Genomic DNA, 21,835 nt, shown 5'->3' on the forward strand with positions numbered 1-21,835 from the left:
GAAGGCAATCATTAAAGCCACAGAAATCATAAAGGCATCTCATGGAACATGGAGTTTGTCCAGTTTTGGTGCCATGATTACTTTCTCAGACTGGGGCAGTGAGACCCTATTGGACTTAGGCTATTATTTCCCATCTGTAAAGTGACAGTGTCCTGCTCACCTTGACCCCTAGAAGACCCGGGGTGCCATGCTTCTGGACTTCTGTTATACTTTTTAAAATTTCTAAAAACAAAAACCTAAAGACCCATCACCGATCTAACCTGTGCAAAGCCATAGAGAAACTAAAGGCATGAAGGAGTCCAACATCCCCAAATTGGAAATGTGGGGGTTTGCACTTTGCACACACTCAAAAATCTAAATATAACAAAGGTTCGTTCTTTTACAAACCTTCTCTTTTCAAGCTTCTTTTTCCCTTTTCTTTTAGAGCCAACTTTACTATGTGTGTGCACCCTGGGGCCTGGGGTGGGCCGGCGGGGCTCATGGTTCCGTCTTCCTATGTCCCGAGGACGAGGTGGCCAGTGGGAAGTCCTCTATACCTGGGAGAGCACGGGGCTCACCTGCAGCCTGCTACTCTGCAGATCTGATTTCACAAGCCAGCCCCCCATGTTTACACCTGCTGCCTCAAATGAGGTCTGCAGAGCCCACGTGGGAGGGGGCACATTCTGTGACAGGTCAAGTCACCGCCTCATCCTGAAAGCAAGGGGCGGCATTGGCCAAGATGCCCAAGGTGATGCCGGCAGTGTCGAGAAGGACACACATGCCAACAGAGGACCTGTGGGGGGTCAGCAGCGCCTGGCCAGCGGTCAGCTGAAACGCTTCCATCAGCCTCCCAGGCAGGAGCCCAGCGCACTTGTGTTTTTCTTACGTCTCCCCAGCTCTGCCTGTCCTGGTCCTGCACCCACACCCCTGCCCCAAATACATGCACGAGTGAGCCATCCACAAGGAAAGACCAGAAGGGAGATCGAGGCCAGGGGCCACTGCATCCTGCATGTCAGTGCTGAGTCCAAGATGGTGTGACCCTGGCCAGGGACGTGGGGTCCACAAGCCCTCCTTCTGAGACATCCCGGAATAAGTGCCCCCCAGCTGGGAAAACAAAGGAGAAGCTTTCCAAGGTGAAAGTTGTTGGCAACTTTTAAGAAACATTTTCTTTTGGTTTCCATTTATTGCTGTATCAGAGGTATTAAAAATCTCTGGCTAAGAAGAAAAAAATAGATATCAATACAGCAAAATCATACAGAGGCTAAAATTGAAAAGGGACTGTGTACGTAAAATAATGAAACCACGGAAGAATGTTTAAATGTTTATTTTCATGTTAAAAATGATGAGTTACCCTGTGGTTAGAATATACCTTTATGCTGGGAAATGTAGTCACTTTATTTCTGAAATATTTCCAGGAAAAAAAAAGAGGAAAAAAATTGCAAAAGTAATGAAGAGTAAGATCAAAATATTCTGGCAGATTCCATTAGTGATGCCACCAACATGCCACGCCTTCTCCAGGCCGTGTTCCTACCCGGTGTTTCCCCCACCACGGGTTTAGATATTTTTGAGTGGGAGGTCTGTACGTTTAAAAGCTACAGCAGTGCATGCTTTTACTGTAAAATGTATTTATTCCAGCACACCTCTCGGTGCCTCGGGGTTATTATGTATGTTACATACAAAAATATCTGCTAGCCACATCCTCCCCGTAACCTCCACCACCCATCCTGTCCCTTCACATCACAGGTGATACGCAGTACATCACACGTGTAGAATTCCAATGGGGGAGATGGTTGCTGAGTCTATAAACTATCGTGTCACTTACAGAGACGAGGACGGAGAATTGAAGCCATTTTTGAGATGATTCGAGTAGAAAAGACAATGGTCCCAGAGACATGTCGGAAGCAGGTGCAACCGCTCTGTGTGGTCGTTGAAGGCGGGCTGGTTAGTTCTCTGACTCAGAGCCTTGACTGGTCCCAACACCCCAACATTGGGAAGATGCCTTTCCAAAAGGGTGAAGAAAGGATGCAAAGGATCAAAATGCACAAAGGCAGACTTCCGAAAACTTAAAAATGGACAAAGTACAAAGTGCTCATCTATGGATGTGGCAAATGGGACAAAAAGTAATCCATGTTTTCCCTGCATTAACGTGTACACAGACACCCTCTGCCTGGAGTTGAAGTCTGGGAGCTGACCCTGGCCAGGGTGCAACACAAAACCGCTGGGAGGTCAGTCAGTCCTCTGTCCGTGCACATGGGGCATCCGAGGCTTGCTGGGGGGCGTTCTTCAGGGACACTGGCAGGGTCTTCCGGCTTTCCTGCAGATGCGACACTGTTCATTTAAGCTCGACTTCTGTGGTGTGGCGGCTGCTCCTGGATCCCAGGGTGTGGCCTGGGAGGCAGGACATCTGGCAGCTGGGGGCACTGGTCTCACCCTCCCCGTTCTAGGTGGCCTGGTCCCTGGGATGCCTGAGCCGCCCTCCGTGGGGCCCACACAGCATCCAGCCTGTAGCCCCGCAGGAGGCTGGCTGGTGCTGGCCTCAGGGAAGGGGGTCCTAAGCATTCGCTTCTTAGAGAGAGGAAGGGGCTTTATCACCATTGATGTGTTCAGGTGATGAATCACTCCAATCAACTGGCTATGCCAGCTGTAAAAAACCCGGAAACCCCAGGCGCCTGCAGCCCCCAGGGAATGGACTTCAAGGTTTCCTAAGTTACATCTTTCCCCCACCCCGTTCTAGCTTAGATGCTGAGGGGCATAGTTCCTATTTGTTTTAAATGATCTGGTTGGAGAACAAGCAGATATAATCCACGGCTGCTGGTGGGCGGGAAACATTTAGGACAGAAAGAACCTCACTGAAATCCTGGGAAGCTGGGAATAGCAGCCACGCCAATTCGGGGAGTGGCCCACCGTGCCCGCCGTTCCGCTAAATACCATATTCTCTGGCTTCTCACTATTCTCACATGGACATACATGTGTGCATCCCTGTAAGTGTACGCTGTGCGGTAAAAGGGACCCCCCCCCACACCGAGACCTTCCACGTGACTCTCATGGTGAACTGTACAGAGCCCGGATCACGCTGGGGGGCTCTGGCTCACCCCCGGGGGGCATCTTCAGGACAGCGGTCAGTTTCCCGCTCCTGAGAGAACGTGGGCTCGTTCCCCCTCTGACACTCCCTAGTCTGCTCCAGCTTCTCGGTAACGCCCCCACGGCAATGGTAACGTCCCCTTACCCCTTCCCAGATCACCCCTGACCCAGGGTCTCACTGTGGCAGCGGCGGCAGCCTGATGTGCGTGCGTGTGCCCGTGTGTGTGCGCGTGCATGTGTGTGCGTGTGTGAGGCTCACCCCTACACCAGCTGAGCTTCCTCGGTCTCAGGCATGAAGTTGCCGTTATCTCGGAAGGCTGAAGATCCAAAGGGAGAGAACACTGAGAACGGGGCACAGGAGGGGGACTCGTCTGGAGAGCTACGTGGCATTGTCGTGTCAACTTCCTGCGGCCTCCTCTGCGTGCCCGGGGCACTCTTGCTGCCAGGCATCAGCCTTCTCTTTGCAAACTTTCTCCGAAGCCAACGCCCGGGTCTCCTGGCTTCCTTCACCCATCAGATTGGAAGATTTCTGAAACCTCACCATTTTCAGTCCTTAACCCCCATCTGAGACACAAGATGGGCTGGACACTGGCCTCTAGAGATCAGGCCCACAACCCCGCGGATTTATGCACTGTTTACAAACCTGCCACAGTCCCGTGGGCAGGAGACACAGGTAGGGCGCCGTGGCTGCCGCATCGTGGCCCAGGAGGCCGGTCGTCACGCTCCCATGCACAGAAAGCTCACAACAACCGGACGCGTCTTGGTGGAACCGCTCGCTCCTCCGCCGCGTGGTCAACCAACCGCTTCCTTCCCCTCCTGCAGGTCTTCGTGATGCTGGCCTTGACGTTTCTACTTCTCAGCCATGCAGATGGCACCAGAAAGCCTGGACTAGGTGGGCTAGTCCTGTGCCCGATTTCCCTGCTCTTCCACCGATGTAAAATGTTGTTCTGCTCTCCTAATCTGAAATTCTTGCTCTGCTCGAAACCATTCCTGCTATTCTTTGAAAGACATTTTTTATTAAAAAATTATGCAGTGGGTCACGCTTTTTTTTCCCTCTTACCACTCTGACTTTCCAACATCTATGGTTTTTCTACCTACCTGCTTCTGAAACTCTCCAACAGCCATTTATTTTATGAAACTTGGAAGCAAGTTTCAACCCATTCTTTTCTCCATCAGCGCCTACCCCGTGTAGGTTTGGACTCTGCCAGAGTCATGACTGATGATTTTTTGGGGGGAAGGGGGGGTCATTGTATGGATGGATTTTTACATATTGCTAAGTTGAAACATCATTGTACTTTCTTTTTTTTTTTTTCTCACCTCTGGTAAAATGGAAGTATAACCTGAACATATTTCCTACACAATTTCCTTTCTGTGTAATAGTAATTTAAAATTTTGATTTCAGGTTGGATTACAAATTGTGTTGACCGGAAAGCACCAGTATAAATAAGACTATGTCAGGGTCTTTCTGCGCTCAGAAATACACTCCAGGAGTCCCCCACGAGTGTTGCACAAGCAGAAGATAAAAACAAATGTGGTTGACAAGTGGTCACCAAAGTTTGTAAGCGTCGTATAGAAAACTGTAAAGATGGCCCTCCCTCGCAGTATATTAATATTTTATGTAAAATCCCATGTCCCAGTCTGATACAAGGAAGTTCCACAACAAAGAGAAGGGAGGACAGCGTGAGGATAAGCTTCTCAGACATTGCCCCTTAGGTAAGGGATGTGGGCAACGGAGAGCGCCTGTCGTCTGGCACCGACGCGGCGAACGTCAGCAGCTGACACTCATGTGAAAATCAAACATCTCAGAGAGAGGCGACCGTGATTGCTTTTCTTCATGTTTCAAAAAGAATTCCAGAGGCCAAAGGAACCAGGTGCAGGTGCAAATGTGTATAAAAATAATGAGCAGCCTCGTAACAAATAAGGGCGGCTACATTCAGCTTCTTTCACGTACATCCAATCTCAGGCCAAGGGCAAGGAATGTCCACTGTGCTTTAAAAGTTCTAGGAATAGAAAAATCCACAGCCGAGCCTCTTCTAATTCCACACGGCCGTGTGTCGCGAGATGACTAACGATGTCTGTGGGGTCAGGTCTAGGATGTTTGCACTGAGCTGGTACCAGGCAGCAGATACAACTGTCGTCTCAGAATTTCTCCAGGATCTACATGGGTCTGCTTTCGAGACATTTCCCAGCTTCTAACCTGGCTGCTATAGCTCTCCGGGCCTCTGCACCTGCTCAGAAAGGGACCCCCCCCCCCAGACGGCCCCAAATGAAGCTTTGTTAAATCACCCCCTATTGCTGAACAAATTCACTGCTCCACCGTTCAAAAAACAGAAGGCATAAAGGTGAATACAAACGTAAGAAAGGAGTTCACATGTGGTCTTGCAGCCTTTCCATATAGTCTCTAAGGTCCCGGGGGCCCCCCAGCCCGGTGTCCTGGCAGACCCACTTGATGTTGTCCTCACTGTCAAACAATGGAGTTGGTGTACGGGCCGCCGTCCTCCGGGAGGATGGTGGTGTAGGAAGTAAACTTGACTCTCTTCCGCTTTGGGCCCGATGAGTTTATAGGCTCACTTTTAATGTCTTTCTCATAGACATAGTCAGAGGGTCTGAGCAGTTGACTATGGAAAGTCTTCTGGGAGCTGCCGTTGAGAAGGAAGTTCCTCTCCTCGAACTGCAGCCCCCTGTCTATCATGGTCGTGCACTCCTCCGATGGGAGGGTGATGTCCACGGGGTTCTCCAGAAGTTCCACTTCATTACCAAGCCAGACCCAGTCATGGGAATGGGGGATGTTGCCTTGTTCGCTCACAGCGAATCTTTTGTGTCTGTATTTCCAAGCAAATGCCACACAGTTGATCAAGAAGACCAAAATGGCCAGGCAGAAGACACAGAGCAGAGCGTACATGCCGATCTCCAAGTCAGTTAGCCCCCTTGAGGTCACTGTCAGGTCACTGGGATTATTGGGTTCTGGTAACCTCCCTTGAGTGGGGAAGCTTGTGAAGGCGTCTGGACCGCCACTCTTGAGTGACTTCTTATCCTTTCCTTCCTGGGGAGACTGTGGGGTTGTGCTTTTGTTGCTACGTTCCTCTTGGCCAACAGAGGCGCCATGTTGGAACCACTCCTGGCCTGATCTCTCCTGGTTTCCTTCACGCTCGATGGAATTGCTGAAGTGGTCTTTGTATTCCCGACTGATGCCCTCAATATCATTGCTCCCTCCTTGGTGCTCATCAATATTTGGTTCAAATCTGACCTTGACATTTCCTTTACCCACGGCAAGAACACTCTTCCTCTTGGTCTTCTGACAGGGCTCACTAATCATCATTTCTAATTTAATCAAGGGCCCTTGCCCTTCACCCTGTGCGACCACAATCGGCCATCCGGACTGAAGGGTTGCCTGGACAGACACCACCATTTCATCCAATGATGACACAGCAACTGAAAAATCCTTGGGATCATAAATGTCTAAGGGTGTCACCGAACCATCACTGAACAAAATCCAAGAACTGACTATTGCTTCCTAAGAAAAATGAAACCAAAGCATTATGTTATAATCAGGTTCCTTCAAATTGTAAACATAAATATGTTTTCCTATAGAATATTATTTAAATACACATACAGACTGAGAAAAATAAACTTCTATGTTTTATCATCTTGGATAGTTCTTGGCATGCCTTGAACTGGCATCAATAACTATTGCCCCACGGATGTGAGGAGCAAGTGATGTACTTTGATGAATGCGTTAAAGTGCGTGTTAATTTATAGCATGTCATACGACAGAAGTTGACTGTGACCTTTCTGAAACACATTTTGAAAGATCAGGCAATTTATCTGAATCAAGATCAGGTGCAACTTATCAGGCTGCTGCTTCGGATAATATCACTCCGAGCACCCTTTATGCGGAAGCCAGTGCTCCGGATGATATCACTCCGAGCACCCTTTATACGGAAGCCGGTGCTCCCGATGATATCACTCCGAGCACCCTTTATGCGGAAGCCAGTGCTCCGGGTGATATCACTCCGAGCACCCTTTATGCGGAAGCCAGTGCTCCCGATGATATCACTCCGAGCACCCTTTATACGGAAGCCAGTGCCCCGGATAATATCACTCCGAGCACCCTTTATACGGAAGCCAGTGCTCATGAAGCGGAACACGCACCGGCCGAGGACCCTGGGCAACGACGCCTCAGGAGACCAGCTCACTGGAAAGGCCCCATGCCCCGCTGCCTCTGTGAACCTCATCACAGGTTTAAACATGGAGAAGAGCTTTACAGACGGCAATGACCGTAAACAGTAGCGACTGGGTGCCCATTAGCCATACTTGTTCAAGCAGCTAAAATGGAATTTCCCAAATATCAAAAACCACCTGCTTTGGCAGAAAGACAACATGGGATCCTTCAGTTATGGTCTAGCAGGGCGCGCCGAGCGCAGGTAAGGCTGCGGTAAAGCAAATGGTACACGGACAAGTGGTCAGCGTATAAAAGCAGAAACGAGTGACATGTATCTGAGTCCCTGGTATTTTTCTCAAAAAGACACAGGGTGGCCCTGATGAGAAGCAGAAAGAAGTTTCAAGGACCCCCGTCCTAGCTACGAGTGCTCTCCTGATCTCCTCCGCAGTGTGAGAGGGAGGGAAGTGGTCTCAACTGACTGGGAACAAAAGGACCCTGGAATCCCACCTGCTGCGGGGCCTGGAGAACGTCCTGGGCAGACACCGTCGAGACGATGGCTCTCTTGTCCGCTCTGTGAGGCTGCAGGGCAAGAGACAAGCCGGCCACCAGCTGCACGCCCAGGTCCGCGATGGTGACGCGGTCATCCAGCACGATCACCGTCTTCTCAGCCAGGATGGAGTCGGACAGAGGTGAGAGCACCTTCAAAGGAAGCGAAAAAGCTCCAGTCTCTGCTGCACACAAGTGTTGGACCCTCCTAACTGACATTGCCACCAGCGCATACCCTCAGTTCTCTACGGGAGGAGTGCAGCTGTGGGAACCACGTGGGTACGTGGTGTGCTGGGTCAGTGACACTCGCCAACAGGAGGATTATGACAATACCACGCTGGTCCATTTCCCTTCCTCTGATTCACGCCATGACAACACTAGTGTATTTCCCAAGAAGAGGGTAATTTAAGCGTGGAGCAAGAGCTAAAGATTGCCCGCCTTGGCACCAGGCACGCAGAAAGCGACCGTTTCCCAGCCACTACTATTTAGGTGTGAAAATGGCAGAACTGTGGGAAAGTGCCTACAGGGGACGGGGTTCTGCCACCTTCTCCTCCTGCTATCCTTCCAGGGAGCAGTAAGCTGCTCGCTACAGGACAACAGTGATCGCGCTGTAGGCTGCTGTGTCAGCTGCTGTGTCACCGCTGGAGAGACCACGTGACAAGGTGGCAGAGGAATTTTTAATGTCCTAAGGAGCCACTGCTTCTAATGTACCATCTAGTTTGCAACCAGGGGGGACTAACAAATGGAGAGGAATATCCTGTTGGCAGAATTTCTAGAACTGTCCCCCCGCCCCTCCCACCAAAGATGTCCTCACTAATCTCTCAAGCCCGGGAATGTGATAAGAAATCACTCTCATGACGAAGTTGCATTTACATGGCAGGTTAGCTTACCCTGGATTACCCAAGTGGGTCCAGTGGCATGATGTGGAGGCCATAAAAGCAGAGAGTCTTCCCTGGCTGGTGGCAGAAGGAAAGCCACAGGGATTCAAAGTGTGAGAGGGACTTGACCCAGCCATTACATGGGAAGTGACACAGGTGTCCCCTCGGAGCACTGACTGACCCTGGTTGACAATCCACGAGGACACAGATCGCTCAATCCCACACCCACGAGGAAGGGCATTCTGTGAACAGCCTGAATGAGCTGGGAAGGGAGTCTTTCCCCAAAACCCCCACGAGAGCCCTGCCTGGCCACCACCTTCGTCTCAGCCCTGCGATACCCCGAGCACGGAACCCAGCCCAGCTCACGTCGACTCCCGACCGACAGAGCTGAGTCAATAAATTGGTGCTGCTTTTCGCTGCTCAGTTTGTGATAAGGTGTCTCACAGCAGTAGAGAAGGCGTACAAGTCAGAGCATGTTTAATCCAGCTCCGTCAAAACGGGCTTCGGCACCACCTCAAATATGACTTAATTAACTATCAGTGGCAACACCTTAAATTTTTTACTAAAAAACATGTTACAGCATTTCTGCATAATTATTTCATTAAAACTGACCAGAAAAGTAGTTTTACCATTATTCTAATAAGATACAGAGCATGTAACTGTGGGTTTAAAAATTATCTTTAGTACAAATACACACTATTTAAAATTTTTCTGTCCACCGTTCAAAGCGTAATATATAGCTAAGTGGTTAACCCTCAGGTTGGGAAAATAAAACTAATTCCCTCAGGTTTGACCAACTTCTATTAGTGATACATGAGGAGTAAATTATCATATGGGGGAAAGGTCACTTCCACTGTGCATTTAGTTTAGCTTTCACTGGTGAAAGAAATTAGGTATTTTTTCCCAACCCTCCCAAAAATACAAAAATTAATTAACATTAGATTTTTAAAATCGATGAATTCTCTTTTTGCTGCCCATGATTCTCTGAGTGACGTGCATACACGTACACACACGCACGCACACCCATGCGCTCGTCGGTACAGACTGGGGCCGAGCCGTGGCACGGAGCGCATGCCGTGTACCTGAACCGTGGTTATCCCCGGCTCCCGGCCCACCAGGGTCCGGCCGCCCTGCAGCTGCGCGATCCTTGGATCCTCCACCTTCATGAAATCGGCCACGAGGTCAGTGATGTCGAACTGCCAGTCGGGGCCCAGCATGTAGCTCAGCTGACCTACGTCGGGCGCCTCGGCCACGAACTGGGTGAGGACGCGCACCGTGGCGTGCTGGTACTGCAGGGAGCAGCCCCTGCCCTTCCTCTCCTCGTCCTCCTCGTCCTCGCTCTCGCGGGTGGGCCTGGGGCACAAACGAACCAGGATGAACGTCAGGGTTGATAAGGAGCTTTGCACACTCGTCTTCCAGGTTCGATGTGACTCTACGGAATATGCGACACGGTTTTGCTCCCCAGTGGATCTGCCTGCCATTGGTTCCCTCACTGTTCCTCGTCGGTGGCCCCTGTGCACCACACAGACTGCCACCTGCTCAGAGCACAGAAGGCAAGCGCCACCCCCGCCTTCAGGGCCCAGCGCTGTGGGACAAGAGTGTCCCACACAGGCAGATGCTGCGTCCCCGTCCTGTGTTCTGGAACCCTGCAGTCTGAAACTGTCCCCACCATGGGGGATGTGAGGTCCCAGGTGGGAAGAGCTGCTGGGACCGGTTTCCACTCCCCCAACTCCGCACAGGCCTGGCATCTTCCCCCGGGAGTGACCCCGAGAATGATGCCCCTCTGCTCCCTCCAGGTGTGTGTGAGGGTCACCTTGGTCAAGGTGCGAGCAGGTGAGGACGGCCCCTGGGGGACGGGAAGACCGTTGTGATCCATTTGTGTGGGACAGCTTGGCACCAGCTCCGGGATGTATGAGGCCCTCTGTTCCAGACAGGGTGGCTTCCTCTGAGCTCTTGGAGGCTGGGGGGCCCTTTCCCACCTCCCATCCCCCACCCCCATGGTGCTCGGCACAGAGCAGCTGTGGAGTCCTGCAGGAATCAAGGACACCTGGCTCATGGGTCCTTGCCTGGCTCCGCCCTCCTCCCACGGGCCCCAGTCCTTCCTCTCGCCTGGCCTGTGCAGAGCCCACCAGAGAAATCCTCCCTGGCTCTGCTTTTCCAGAACCTTCAACTCAAGATGAATCTGTCCTGTGTGCTCTGTGAGAGGACCTTGTTTGGTGACCAGTTGAGGACCATCACTGGACAGGGATTGGTGTCACAGGTGACAGTGGAGTGATTCATACGCATTGAGTCACACCTACTACGTGCTGGGTCCAGCTGGACACGCTCATGTGACCATGACAGCTGACACAGATGGACCACGTCCCACACGCCAACCACATACATTTGACTCCTTCAATCTCTGCCCCAAGGAGGGAGGGTGTTTTCTTATCCTGATCTTACCAGTGGGGAAACTAAGGCACAGAGAGGAGAGGTCACTCAGCCTCAGCCACAGAGCTAGCCATCTAGAGGTGGGATCCACACCCAGGCCGCTGTGCCCCTCCGTGCCCTCTTCCTCTTTATAGCGAACTCCATTCATCTTCAAAACAGCCACAAAACATGTTCCTATTTCTACACAAAGACACCAAGACTCAGAGTGGATAGTATGTGGTCTAGACAGCTGTGGAGCAGTGAATTTACAGACTTCCATTTGACTTCTGAAACCCACTTTCTTTAAAATAGATCCTTCCACCTCCCTGAAGGTCTCATTGGGAAAATAATAGGAAAACTTTTCACCAGCCCCCGTAAAGAAGCACTGTGGGTTTCCCCAAGTGAGGGTTTCTGCTGGTGAGCGAGATGGTTTCGCGTGGCGAAGGGACATAGACATTGGAATGACATTCGGAAAAGTTATTCCCAGTTTACTTTTCAGTCCTTCTGATTACATCACAGGGAATGAAGGTCTCTGGTGCTGGGAGGTCTCTAACACTTATCCGGCACCTGCTAGTCGACTTACTAGAGACCAACTCACACGGACAAACACCAGTATCTACACAGAACAACATTTTCTTTTCTTTGAGTTAATTTTTAGCAGTTGGCCAGTTTTGATAGCGAGGTGAAATGTCTCTTAAATAAATGAATGACACTGAAAGAAGATCAATATTAAGAATATATTATGGGGAGGCAGTATCAGAAATGTGGTGAATAAAAAAGTTTTAGAAATACTGTATTAATGAAACATTTCTGTCATTTTAGGACAGCATTCTAGTATTAAAAAAAAAACCAACCTTAAATTTTAAGTTAACTAGAAATTCACAGTAAGTTAGAAAACAACATACGGGGAGGCCCTGTATGCCTGGCACCGCTCCTGCAAGGTTAACCTCTCCCATAACCACAGTCCAATGCCAAGACCCCGAAACGGACGCTGGTACGAACGATGGAGTTTATTCAGAGTTCAACAGTTTAACCAGAACACGTGTATGTGTGTGTGTGTGTGTGTGTTTCTATGCAGTTCTGTCACCTGAGGATTCATGTAACCATCACGACAATCAGGACACGGAACGCGTCTGTCCCCACGGGGGTGCCGCGGGCTCCTCCTACGTACTCTACACCATCCCGAACCCATGGCGACCACCAGTCTGCTGTCCATTTTCCGCCTCTTTGTAACAGGACCATACAGGATGTAAGCTCTGAGAATGCTGCCAAGGATGGGGGGTCACGAGGTGATGCATTTGTCGCTGCTGGGAGCGTGAAAGGGGACAGCCTCTCTGGAGAATAGCTCGGGAGCTTCTTTTAAAACTACCCATGCCCTGTTCATAGAACCCAACAATCACGGTCTTGGGCACTTTCCCCAGAAGACTCAGGTGCACGCGGAAAGCTGTCCAGGAATGTCGCAGCAGCTCTGTCCGTGACAGTGCCCAGCTGGACACAGCAGGAGCGGCCCCCTGCGGACAGCTGGTTCATCATGCTGAGAGGACACACCCATACAGCCAACCATGGCGGTGGATCTCAGGGGACTTACGCTGGATGAAAACATGTCCATTTTAAAAGGTTACACACCGTACGGGACCAGCCGCCAGCTAGAGAAAACTGTTTTCAAGGGGTCAACTGATGGGTCAGCCCCACCTGGATAATCCCCACATCTCAAGGTTGATGGATTTAGAATTTTAGTTACACCTGCAAAATCTCTTCCCAGAAGCACCAGATCGGGGTTTGAGTGAATAACGAGGAGATGGGAATCTTGCAGGGTGTCATCTTTAGAATTCTGTCTGCTCCACAATGTGTCACTTCATACTCGGGACAGCTCTCCTCAGTCATATTATCATCTCCATTTATCGATGAAGACACTGAGGAACAGAGAGGTTCATCAACTGGCCCAGGGTCACACAGCTCTCTACGGGGAAGCCAGGGTAAAAACTCAGTGGCTTTATTCTAGAGCCCACAACTTCGCCACCACACCACGCTCCACATATGAAGGCTGACATTTACAAGCAGGGATCTGAGAATGAACAACACAGGGAGGAACAATGGGGAAATAAGGCGGAAAAAATAACTATACCCCATGCTAGGTGCCTCTTAGCAGTGCAACATTATCCTGAATTCCAGCAATGACTCCCTGAGGTGGATACTATTCACAGCTCCGGGACGATGTCCTCATGTCAGAAGGCTCGTAAGTACCCAAGTCAGATCCATCTGAACCCCAACCCCAAACCACCGTGACCCACAGCAGATGCTGCTTCCCTGGGGCCTGGGCCGCTAAGGGCCGTCTGCCTCCCGCAGTGATCCGGGTCCCAGGAGCCTGAGACCCCCTACTCTCTGCGGGACTCACCCCTCCCTCGGCTCCTCACCTTCTGTTGGAGGCCACGGGGATCCTCCAGCCCTTGATCTGGCTCAGCTCCGTGTCTGAGATCTCAATCTGCAGGGGGAGTCTGGGCGCCCAGACGGTGACCTCTAGCTGGGAGGTGAAGTGCTGGTGCGTGAAGTTCACGGTCGTGTCCACTTTGCTCTTCATTTCCTTCCCGTTCACAAAAATGGAATCGCAGTGGTTGGAGACCTTCGGGAGAGGCAGAATCTCGAGATGCGTCAGCAGGAAAACACGGGACCCAAGGAGCAGCGAAAGTTCGTGAAGTCTGATTTATTAGGGCACCAAGACAACCAGAAGAACATGACTCGAACAAAAGGCAATTCGTAGGCACTAATGAGTGACAAATACTGATAAATAGACTCCAGGAAAACCATTTCGTATTACAAAATACTGACAAGCAAGGACATAAACATAATTTAATGGAGTTCTATAACCTTTGTTGCCTCTTTTGTGTGTTTTTTTTCTTTACTTCACCTTTTTTATGTACTCAAACCGCCACTAATCAAACCCCAGGTGCAACATATTTCATTCTTGCACCATATTTGAAGATGCATAAAAGGTGGCCATATGTTGCTAAAAAAACCCCACTTTATTCAAGCCATAAAGAGGGTCTTTTCTGAAAAACCAAGGAAGCTTTGCACTAGATTCAAATCTTCGTAGGAAAATACTCACGGAATACGATACAATTATTTGTGCCCCATTAAACTGGGATTACGGAGGGAGCGTGTTGTTGTGGGGTTGGCTCAGCACGCAGGGCACCCTTTCAACGCACCCGTGTTAGCCGGCTCGCATCACACGATTCCAGCCTCCATCTCGCCTCCCCTCTTCCGGATAAACCAGTAAAACGTGGGGGACGTCTCTCCTGGGCCATCAGGAAAGTGTCATTTAGGTACATAGGTGTGGGGGGGGAGGGGGCGAGGGTCACTTTGGGTGCAGAGGACACACCAACCAACAGTTCATCACAGAATCACCACTGCGAGGGGCCCACGACCTCACAGTACAGGCGAAGCACGGGGGGCCAGTGATGTGACAAAACTGCCTCAGGTCACACACTGCTTTTAGGGGGGCAAGCCACAAACGAGGACTTACTCTTGACCTTCTCTTCCTCGCCGGGCTTGGTACCCACAGCCCAGGCCTCCCCTTCGAGCCCCAGATATTCACGTCCAGAGCAAGGTCAGGGGTGCCAACTTCCAAACTCCAAGAGCAAACCTCTTTGTTGTTTGAGACAAATTGTCATCCCCTCCCCCCTGCACTCACCCTGAGAAAAAGAGTCCTTGAACATGAATGTGCCCCCAGGAGGAGAAGGAACAGATGCACCCAGCCATCCTAGAGCGGAATCAAAGACCAAGAGGAAAACGAGCACCAGGATGCTGAGCCCTCTCCCCGCGCCTCCAGGCTCCCAGCCACGTCCGCCTGCCCATGTCCCCACGTCTTCAGGCATCTTTAAGGAGAACTGACCAAGGTCACTAATGGGAACATGGGCTGAAATCCCAGGGACACGAACTGGGTAACCCCGGGCCTCAGAGCAACGAATGGGGTGCTGGAGGGCGACTGCGTCAGGCTGGCTCCATGCGCGGGGCCCCCTGCCCATCCTGTGAGGACTGAGCCGCCTGACATCTGTGCCCTCCAGGGACAGGGAGAAGAAACAGGCTGAACTGAGCAAATCAGCTCTCTCCCAGGGCGTGCCCGAGGGGCATAAGTCTGCACAACTGTGCCCAGGATTGTGACGAGAGCAATCAGAACAAGACCTTCAGTTAGAGCAGAAGTGGAATGAGGACCACGTTCGTATTTTAAAATCTTGTGATGCTGACACGGTGTCGGGCCCAGCCGCCCTTCCTCGGAAAGGGGGGGGGGCACTGGAGCACTCACTGGGAGACAGACACCATGACCCCTGAATGTCGCTGGGCTCAGCAGCAGCTGCAGGCCTCCCTCAAGAGAACAGGGTTCCTCACTGATGGCCATACTGCCTTCTCCCCAGCTCAGCATGGTCCGCACCGGCCCTAGAACGTTCCTGATTCCGCCTCCTGCAGTGTAGACCTCAACTCTCCTGCAAAATCCTGGTTTCTCCTTGTCTATTGCTACCCACCCACCCGCACTCCCACTTTAAATCACCTTGAAACACACTCCACCAGCAGGAACACACCTGTTTTGGAAACCATGCGGCCCTTTCTGTACATAGGAAATTTCGGAGCTCGGGCAGACTGAAACCCGCCTCATCTTTCAGGCAATGAGGGATGGCCGAGGTGGAAAAACTTAAATTAAGAATGTAACAAAGTCAGAGGCCTTAGAAATTCATTTGATTTCTTTCTCCTGGGATATGCATACCCTTAAAAGAAAGTGAACTTTGAGCACCCCCCCTCCGGGCCACGCACATGCTCCCAGCCAAGGTCAAACACGCCAACGCTGTGTCCTCCTGTGTCAGCCCTCATGCAGAGATGACCAGAGGATGGACACGGGAGGGAACAGGGTAGTGCAGTGTGAGGAGCTCCTGTGCAGGGGCTCGCTAGATCAAGAATCCCCGCTCCAGCATGGGGTCGTGGGGTGGCCTCTGGCAAGTCGCTTCACACTTCCCACCCTCAGTCTCTCTTTTGTAAAATAAAGAGAACCTCGCAGAATGAGTTGATCTTAGGATTTCAGACTCTGGTCTATGTGAGATGTGTGCATGTGTGTGTTTCCCCCTGAAGGTTCAGTATTTGCTGGTTCAGTGTCTGCTGTGACTTGACGGAACACGACTTCCGCGAATAATGAGAACAGAGACAGTAGGCATCTCCCATTTGGATGGACCCCAGTGCCCGCGGCCGCCTCTCTTCTCCACGCACAGTCCCCACAAGAACTCTGGGAGGCGGGCATCACGACCCTCATTTCCCCTGCATGGAATCCAGGGTAGAAAACGGAGTGCCACTAGCCCCGGGCTTTGGGGGCATGTGTGCAACAACGCGAGCCCTCAGCCCCCAGGATGGCTGGCCCCTGGCCCCAGGCTCTTTCCTCCTGCTCCCATCGGGCCTCTCCGGCGACTTCCCGTGCACACCGCATAAGATCCAAACTCCCGATGGTGGTGTTCAGGCCTCATGACCCGGACCTCCCCTTCTCCAGCGAGGCCTTGCACACACCCCGCCTCGGCACAGGCTCCCTCCTAGGGGTCCTCCTTCTCCCCCAGAGCTCTCCTGGGCTCGTCCATGTCCCAAGGCCCTTCCAGGATCTGCCCGTGCCTCAGATCTGCTCGTCCAGGTCTGCGGAAACTGGCTGCCTACTGGCCATCCAACCACACGCCAGCCTTCTGCCCCAACATAGCACACCTTCCTTTCCAACATGACTGAGATTTTACTAGGAAAACCCACCGCCCCCATCCACCAGGGTCCCTGCCAAGCCAGTCATCCTACCCCACTCTCCTTGCCAGTGATTGGCTTAGGGAAGACCGTGTGACACAATTCCGGCCAATGAGGTTCAGTCTACCCCACTCTCCTTGCCAGTCATTGGCTTAGGGAAGACCGTGTGACACAGTTCTAGCCAATGAAGTGTGAAGCTCACTGGACACTCGGAAGGGTCTCTTTGCTCTGAGATGCACAGGAAGCTGCTGTCCTTCTCCTACTGGATGTTGTCACCGTCAGATGACAACAGGGACTGCAGCAGTGATCTCAGAGCCGTAAGGGAGCTGGCCGCAGACCAGGCTGACGCTGCGAGCATGGAAGAACAGAAGGGCAGAAGGAGCCCCATCCTCCAGGCCGCGATGGACCGCCGGACCAGCCCACCTCTAGCCACCACCCCGCCCGCCTTCTTAACCAGGTGATTTACTTTCTCTTGTTGTTCAACCCGTTTGGTCTGTGGGTGTTTGTTACTTGCCACCAAAAGCAGCATAAATTTTATAGGACAGCTGGGATGTCACTCGGCCGAGGGCGTTCCTTGTGTCATTTCTAATTTAAACTTGGCACTCCCTCACCTGGTCACTCTGCAACCTCAGTACACTGTTTTCCTCTGATTTACTGTGTGCTGCTGTGTAGACTACAGTCACGCCATGTCCGTACTGTCTACAGCATATCACTTACAACATTCATACCGCTGACGTCACATGGCTTACCCCGTAAGGTCTACACTAGATCGCCGTACCTACGCGCCGCTGGACAATTTACCTTTCAATAGTTGGCACCACCTGAATGCTCCTGCTTGTTTTCTCGTTCTTATCTCTTCCCCCATCTGGAGGTGATCTGCTTGACAACATGGACCTGTCCCCTCTAACTGCTGGGTCTCCGCATCTCGCGCAGTGCATGGCACACTGAGGTGTTCGACACACACTCAATGGGAAGAGGTCTCAAGGGTTTCGTCTGGGTGCCCTCACCAGAAGCACACCTGAGCAGGAAGGGGAGGAGGAGCCTTAGACATGGTCATCGTGTCAACAGCATTCAGACAGAAGAGGAGACAGTCCAAGGGGAGAAACAGAGCAAAGCTCGGGAAGTTGCAGGTCAAAGAGCTGATACATTGGATTCCCAGTATGAATGTGGCCTTTTGGCTATGAACTGAGATCTCTGCGTCATGTCACACGTGTGTGTGTGTGTGTGTGTGTGTGTGTGTGTGTGTGTGTGTGTGTTTTGGGAGGGGACAGGAAGACACGACGGCAAGGTAAAGATCAGTCAGCCTCCCACCTCTCATCTAAGTGATACCTTCAGGGCTTTCTGAGCCCCAAAAGGAGCATCAAACACCAAATACTGTGGATCCTAATCTGAGAAGAGCCGAGGACAGGAAGGTGGACGTTGGAAGCAGAAGGCCCCCCCCCCCATGTTACCGTGTGAGCGTGTGCGAGATGGCTTCTAAGTGTCACCTTGGGAGGGCTGCCTCCAGAGGTCAATATTTCACTGTCAAATTGTACTTTCGCAGCTACATTACTTCAGAGTAATAGAGGAAAATACAGGCTCTCCGGATGGAAACAGGTTTCCTTGGGGGTCCCGTAGGATGTATCATTTACTTCATTTTCTATTTAAAAAAGAAGCAAGAATTGAGTCTGTGTATCAGCTGCCCTCTGAGTTTGCCACACCCGTGATCCGTCTGTCTGCCCTGACAGAAAGTGGACTGCACGTAAGGCTCCCCTGGCGACTCCTCCCCCACCCCAAGAAAGTGCTAGAAAGGAAAAAGGCTACACAGTCAGATGGTATGTTTCCCACAATTCACACAGACACACAAAATGCTGAAGTCCCATATTACGATCGGCGAAAAGAAACTAAGAAAAAAAACCTTGGCTATTCGACCGTCACCTGGATGAACCACTTTGTATTTATCACCACGTTTCGCAAAACGCTGTGCGTGTAAGGAGCAGTAGGTACTCACAAAATATTTATTTTGCCTTGAGTTTGTACACTTCCAAGAACCACAAAAAGGAATAATAGCTCTCACGTACTGGTGCTTACTACGCACTTAGCACACATTGCTTCTAAAATCATATATGGAAGTATACCCATTACATCCTCCAAATACTCCATGTTAGGTGTTTTGTCCCCATAACATGGATGGGGAGACTGAGGCCCAGAAGAGGCTGCCTGTCCAGGGATCAGAGCTGGTGAAGGGCAGGGTAGGGTGGGGGTTCGCACTCGGCCCCTCTGAATCAGCGTTACCACTTCAGCGCAGCCTGCATAAGAAGACACAGCTCCGCCCCCAAAGGACTTGACTGGGAAAAGCAAGACCTAAATACACACGCCAGGATTTTGTGTCCGCCTTACTGGGGTCTACTTCGTGTGCCGTGTCTGCATGAAGGCACACTGGGAGGGGTCTGCAGTGCACACGGCCATGAAACCATGACCGCACTCAGACACAGGACATCCCCAACGTCCAGAAGACCCCTTGTGCCTTTTTTGTCCGCTGCTCCCCCTGCTCCTGCGTCAGGCACCGTGGATGTGCTCTGCGTCGCTAAGCCTTAGGTACGGATTAGTTCAGACTAGCCTGGTCCTTAGTCCTCAAGGCCAGGGAGTGGGAACAAGGATAACACTTGGTGTCCCAGACGGGGCCAGAGACCAGAGTCCTCGATCAAAGGCTTCCCTCATGACGTATGAACATCACTCCCCATCCTCCGGGGCCAGACTCTACACCTGTGAACCCAGGGGCACTAAGCCTTCCAGCTCTGACAGTTGCTGCTGTCATTGGGACGACGCAGAGACAAGCTCAGGGCCACGGCATATTCTGATGTAACATCACTCTTCTCTGCCTGAGATCCCTCATCTGCAAAATAAGAATAAGTCATCCATTCATTTAACAAGTGTTTTGTTAATATCATCTGAGACCCAGGAACTGTCCTGGGTGCTGGGGAGGGAGAGACAGACAAGCTAAGCAGCATGTGCAGACAGAGGGCACATCGAGTCACTAGGTGGGTTTGAAAGGAAGCTGGAGCAGGTGTGACCACAGGCAGTGGTGATGGAGGGCCCCTCTCAGAATGGGCAGGGAGGCCCCCCTGAACAACTAGCATCCGAGCAGAGACCTAAATGCGGTGAGGAGTGAGTCATGAGGACGTGCACGTCTCTGAAAGCGGAGGAAATAGGAAGCGCCAAGGCCCGGGATGAACTTTCTTGCCACATTTAGGGACCAAAAAAAGAGGGCAGGTGGGCACAAAGGTGGCAGGGGGAATGGATTTTACCTCACCACGTGAGGACAGTGAGAAGCTGAGGAGTCTGGAGCAAGGAAGTGGCATGTTCGGACGGAGTTAACAGGAAACCTCTAGCAGGATCACAAGAAGAGGATGCCACGTGGGGTCCACCAAGCTGGTCCAACAGCAACAAGAGGGTGGCGCTGGCCAGAGTGGGAGGGAGGGAGTCAGTGAGAAGTGGCCCGATTCGGGATGTATTCTGCAGGTCGCCCTGGGCAGGATCGGCTACTGGAAACGAGGCTAACTGCAAGAGAGACAAAGAAGCCATGGGTTTTGGTCTGAGAACCCAGACGAGTGGCACTGTCATCCCTGAGATGAGGGAAGGTTGCAGGAGAGGCAGACCTGGCGAGGAGAGAAAGGATCTGGACTTCGGGTTTGAAAATATAAAATCTGAAGTGCTTATTAGACATTCAGATGAAGATGCAAAGTGAGAAGCTGGAGCCCCGAGTTTAGAGCTCATGAGAGAGAGTCAGGCTGCAGAACTCACAGTACCTGGAGCCAGGAGACTCCGTACTACCCCGCGTGGAAGCCTCGAGCATGCCAATGCTTAGAGGTCATGAATTGAATGACCGAGTAAAGGACACTGAACACACGGGGCCAGTTTGTGACAAAGGAAAGGCACAGGAGAGAAGGGGTCTCAGCAGGTTAGTAACAGAGGTACTTGGAGAAGGGGGAGGGGACTGATTGTCGGTGCCGCCGGGGAGTCAAGTGAGGCGTGGACGGAAACCTGACCACTGGCACCAGCCACGCAGGACATCCTGGAGACCTTGACATGCGGCGCTAGGGAGCGGGACAGGCAACACCTGATGGGGGCGGGCTCAAGACCGAATGGGACTACAGAAAGCGTATGTAAGGAGGTTTGCCATAAAGGGGCGGGGAGACACCGGATGAGAACACCTGTTCTAAGTGTGAAATAGGATGAACCACAAAATTCACTCAGCCTGGCACATGGTGGGTGCTGAAAAGTAACACATGTCATCACGATCTCACTAACAGTAACGGCAGAGTAAGTGAGTGCGGCTGCCACCCCGAACTTCACCAGGTCTGCTGGCGAGTTGGCAGCAGACTGGTTCGGTGGTCAGACAGCGAGTGTCGGTGGGTGCCGACTGTCTGTCCAGCTCAGATGGCCAGTTTTCCCAGCATTCTCAGCTTGAACCGAACATCCCCTCAGCCCCGCACCAAACCCACCAAATACCCACTATGAGTGTGGATACAGGGGTCAGGGAAGACACTCATTGCCTGACCACCTGGAGCTCATGGCTAAAAACAAGCGAACAGAATCAACATTTTCTGAGTGAGCGCCAAATGTCAGTGGCTGATAGAAAGCTGCACTGGAATGCTCCCGCACCCCTGACCAGTACCTGTCGCATCACAAGACGAAAACAGACCTCGTCAGGGAGGCTTTTCAACGCAGTCACTGAAACAGGGAACAGGACAAAATCACAGACAGAAGTGCAGGTTACTGGTCGGCACTGTGGTGGCAACACGGAGCGAAGGCTTCTTCAGAAGTCAGCAGGAGTAGTCAGGGAACGTTTCCCAGGTCCAAAGGCGGGGGATCCGTGAGGACGTCTCTTACACATGTAGGACCTCTCTCGTCCCCCCACCAGCTGCATGGTGGTTAGAGAGGAGGGAGGAAGGCGGGAAAAGCAGGGGAAGCAGGGTTACTTTAAAGACGAAACCTTACAACCCTGCGTTTTACAATGTGTAAAACACTGTGGCATCCGAGA

The 21,835-nt window shown here is 51.7% G+C and overlaps 1 protein-coding gene across 1 annotated transcript in view; it reads right to left on the bottom strand.

Moving 5' to 3' along the window:
• Positions 1–1,287: 1,287 nt before the first annotated feature.
• The window catches only part of LOC105234635 (transmembrane protein 132B), a 316,926-nt gene continuing 296,378 nt past the window's right edge, over positions 1,288–21,835 (bottom strand). Inside the window, 5 exon segments of the mRNA XM_034637932.1 lie at positions 1,288–5,533; positions 5,535–6,574; positions 7,730–7,921; positions 9,729–9,999; positions 13,470–13,675. Coding sequence (XP_034493823.1) covers positions 5,428–5,533; positions 5,535–6,574; positions 7,730–7,921; positions 9,729–9,999; positions 13,470–13,675 — 1,815 coding nt within the window. The 3' untranslated portion in view covers positions 1,288–5,427.

The sequence above is a fragment of the Ailuropoda melanoleuca genome, chromosome 12 (genome assembly GCF_002007445.2).
Source record: "Ailuropoda melanoleuca isolate Jingjing chromosome 12, ASM200744v2, whole genome shotgun sequence".
Taxonomy (NCBI): domain Eukaryota; kingdom Metazoa; phylum Chordata; class Mammalia; order Carnivora; family Ursidae; genus Ailuropoda; species Ailuropoda melanoleuca.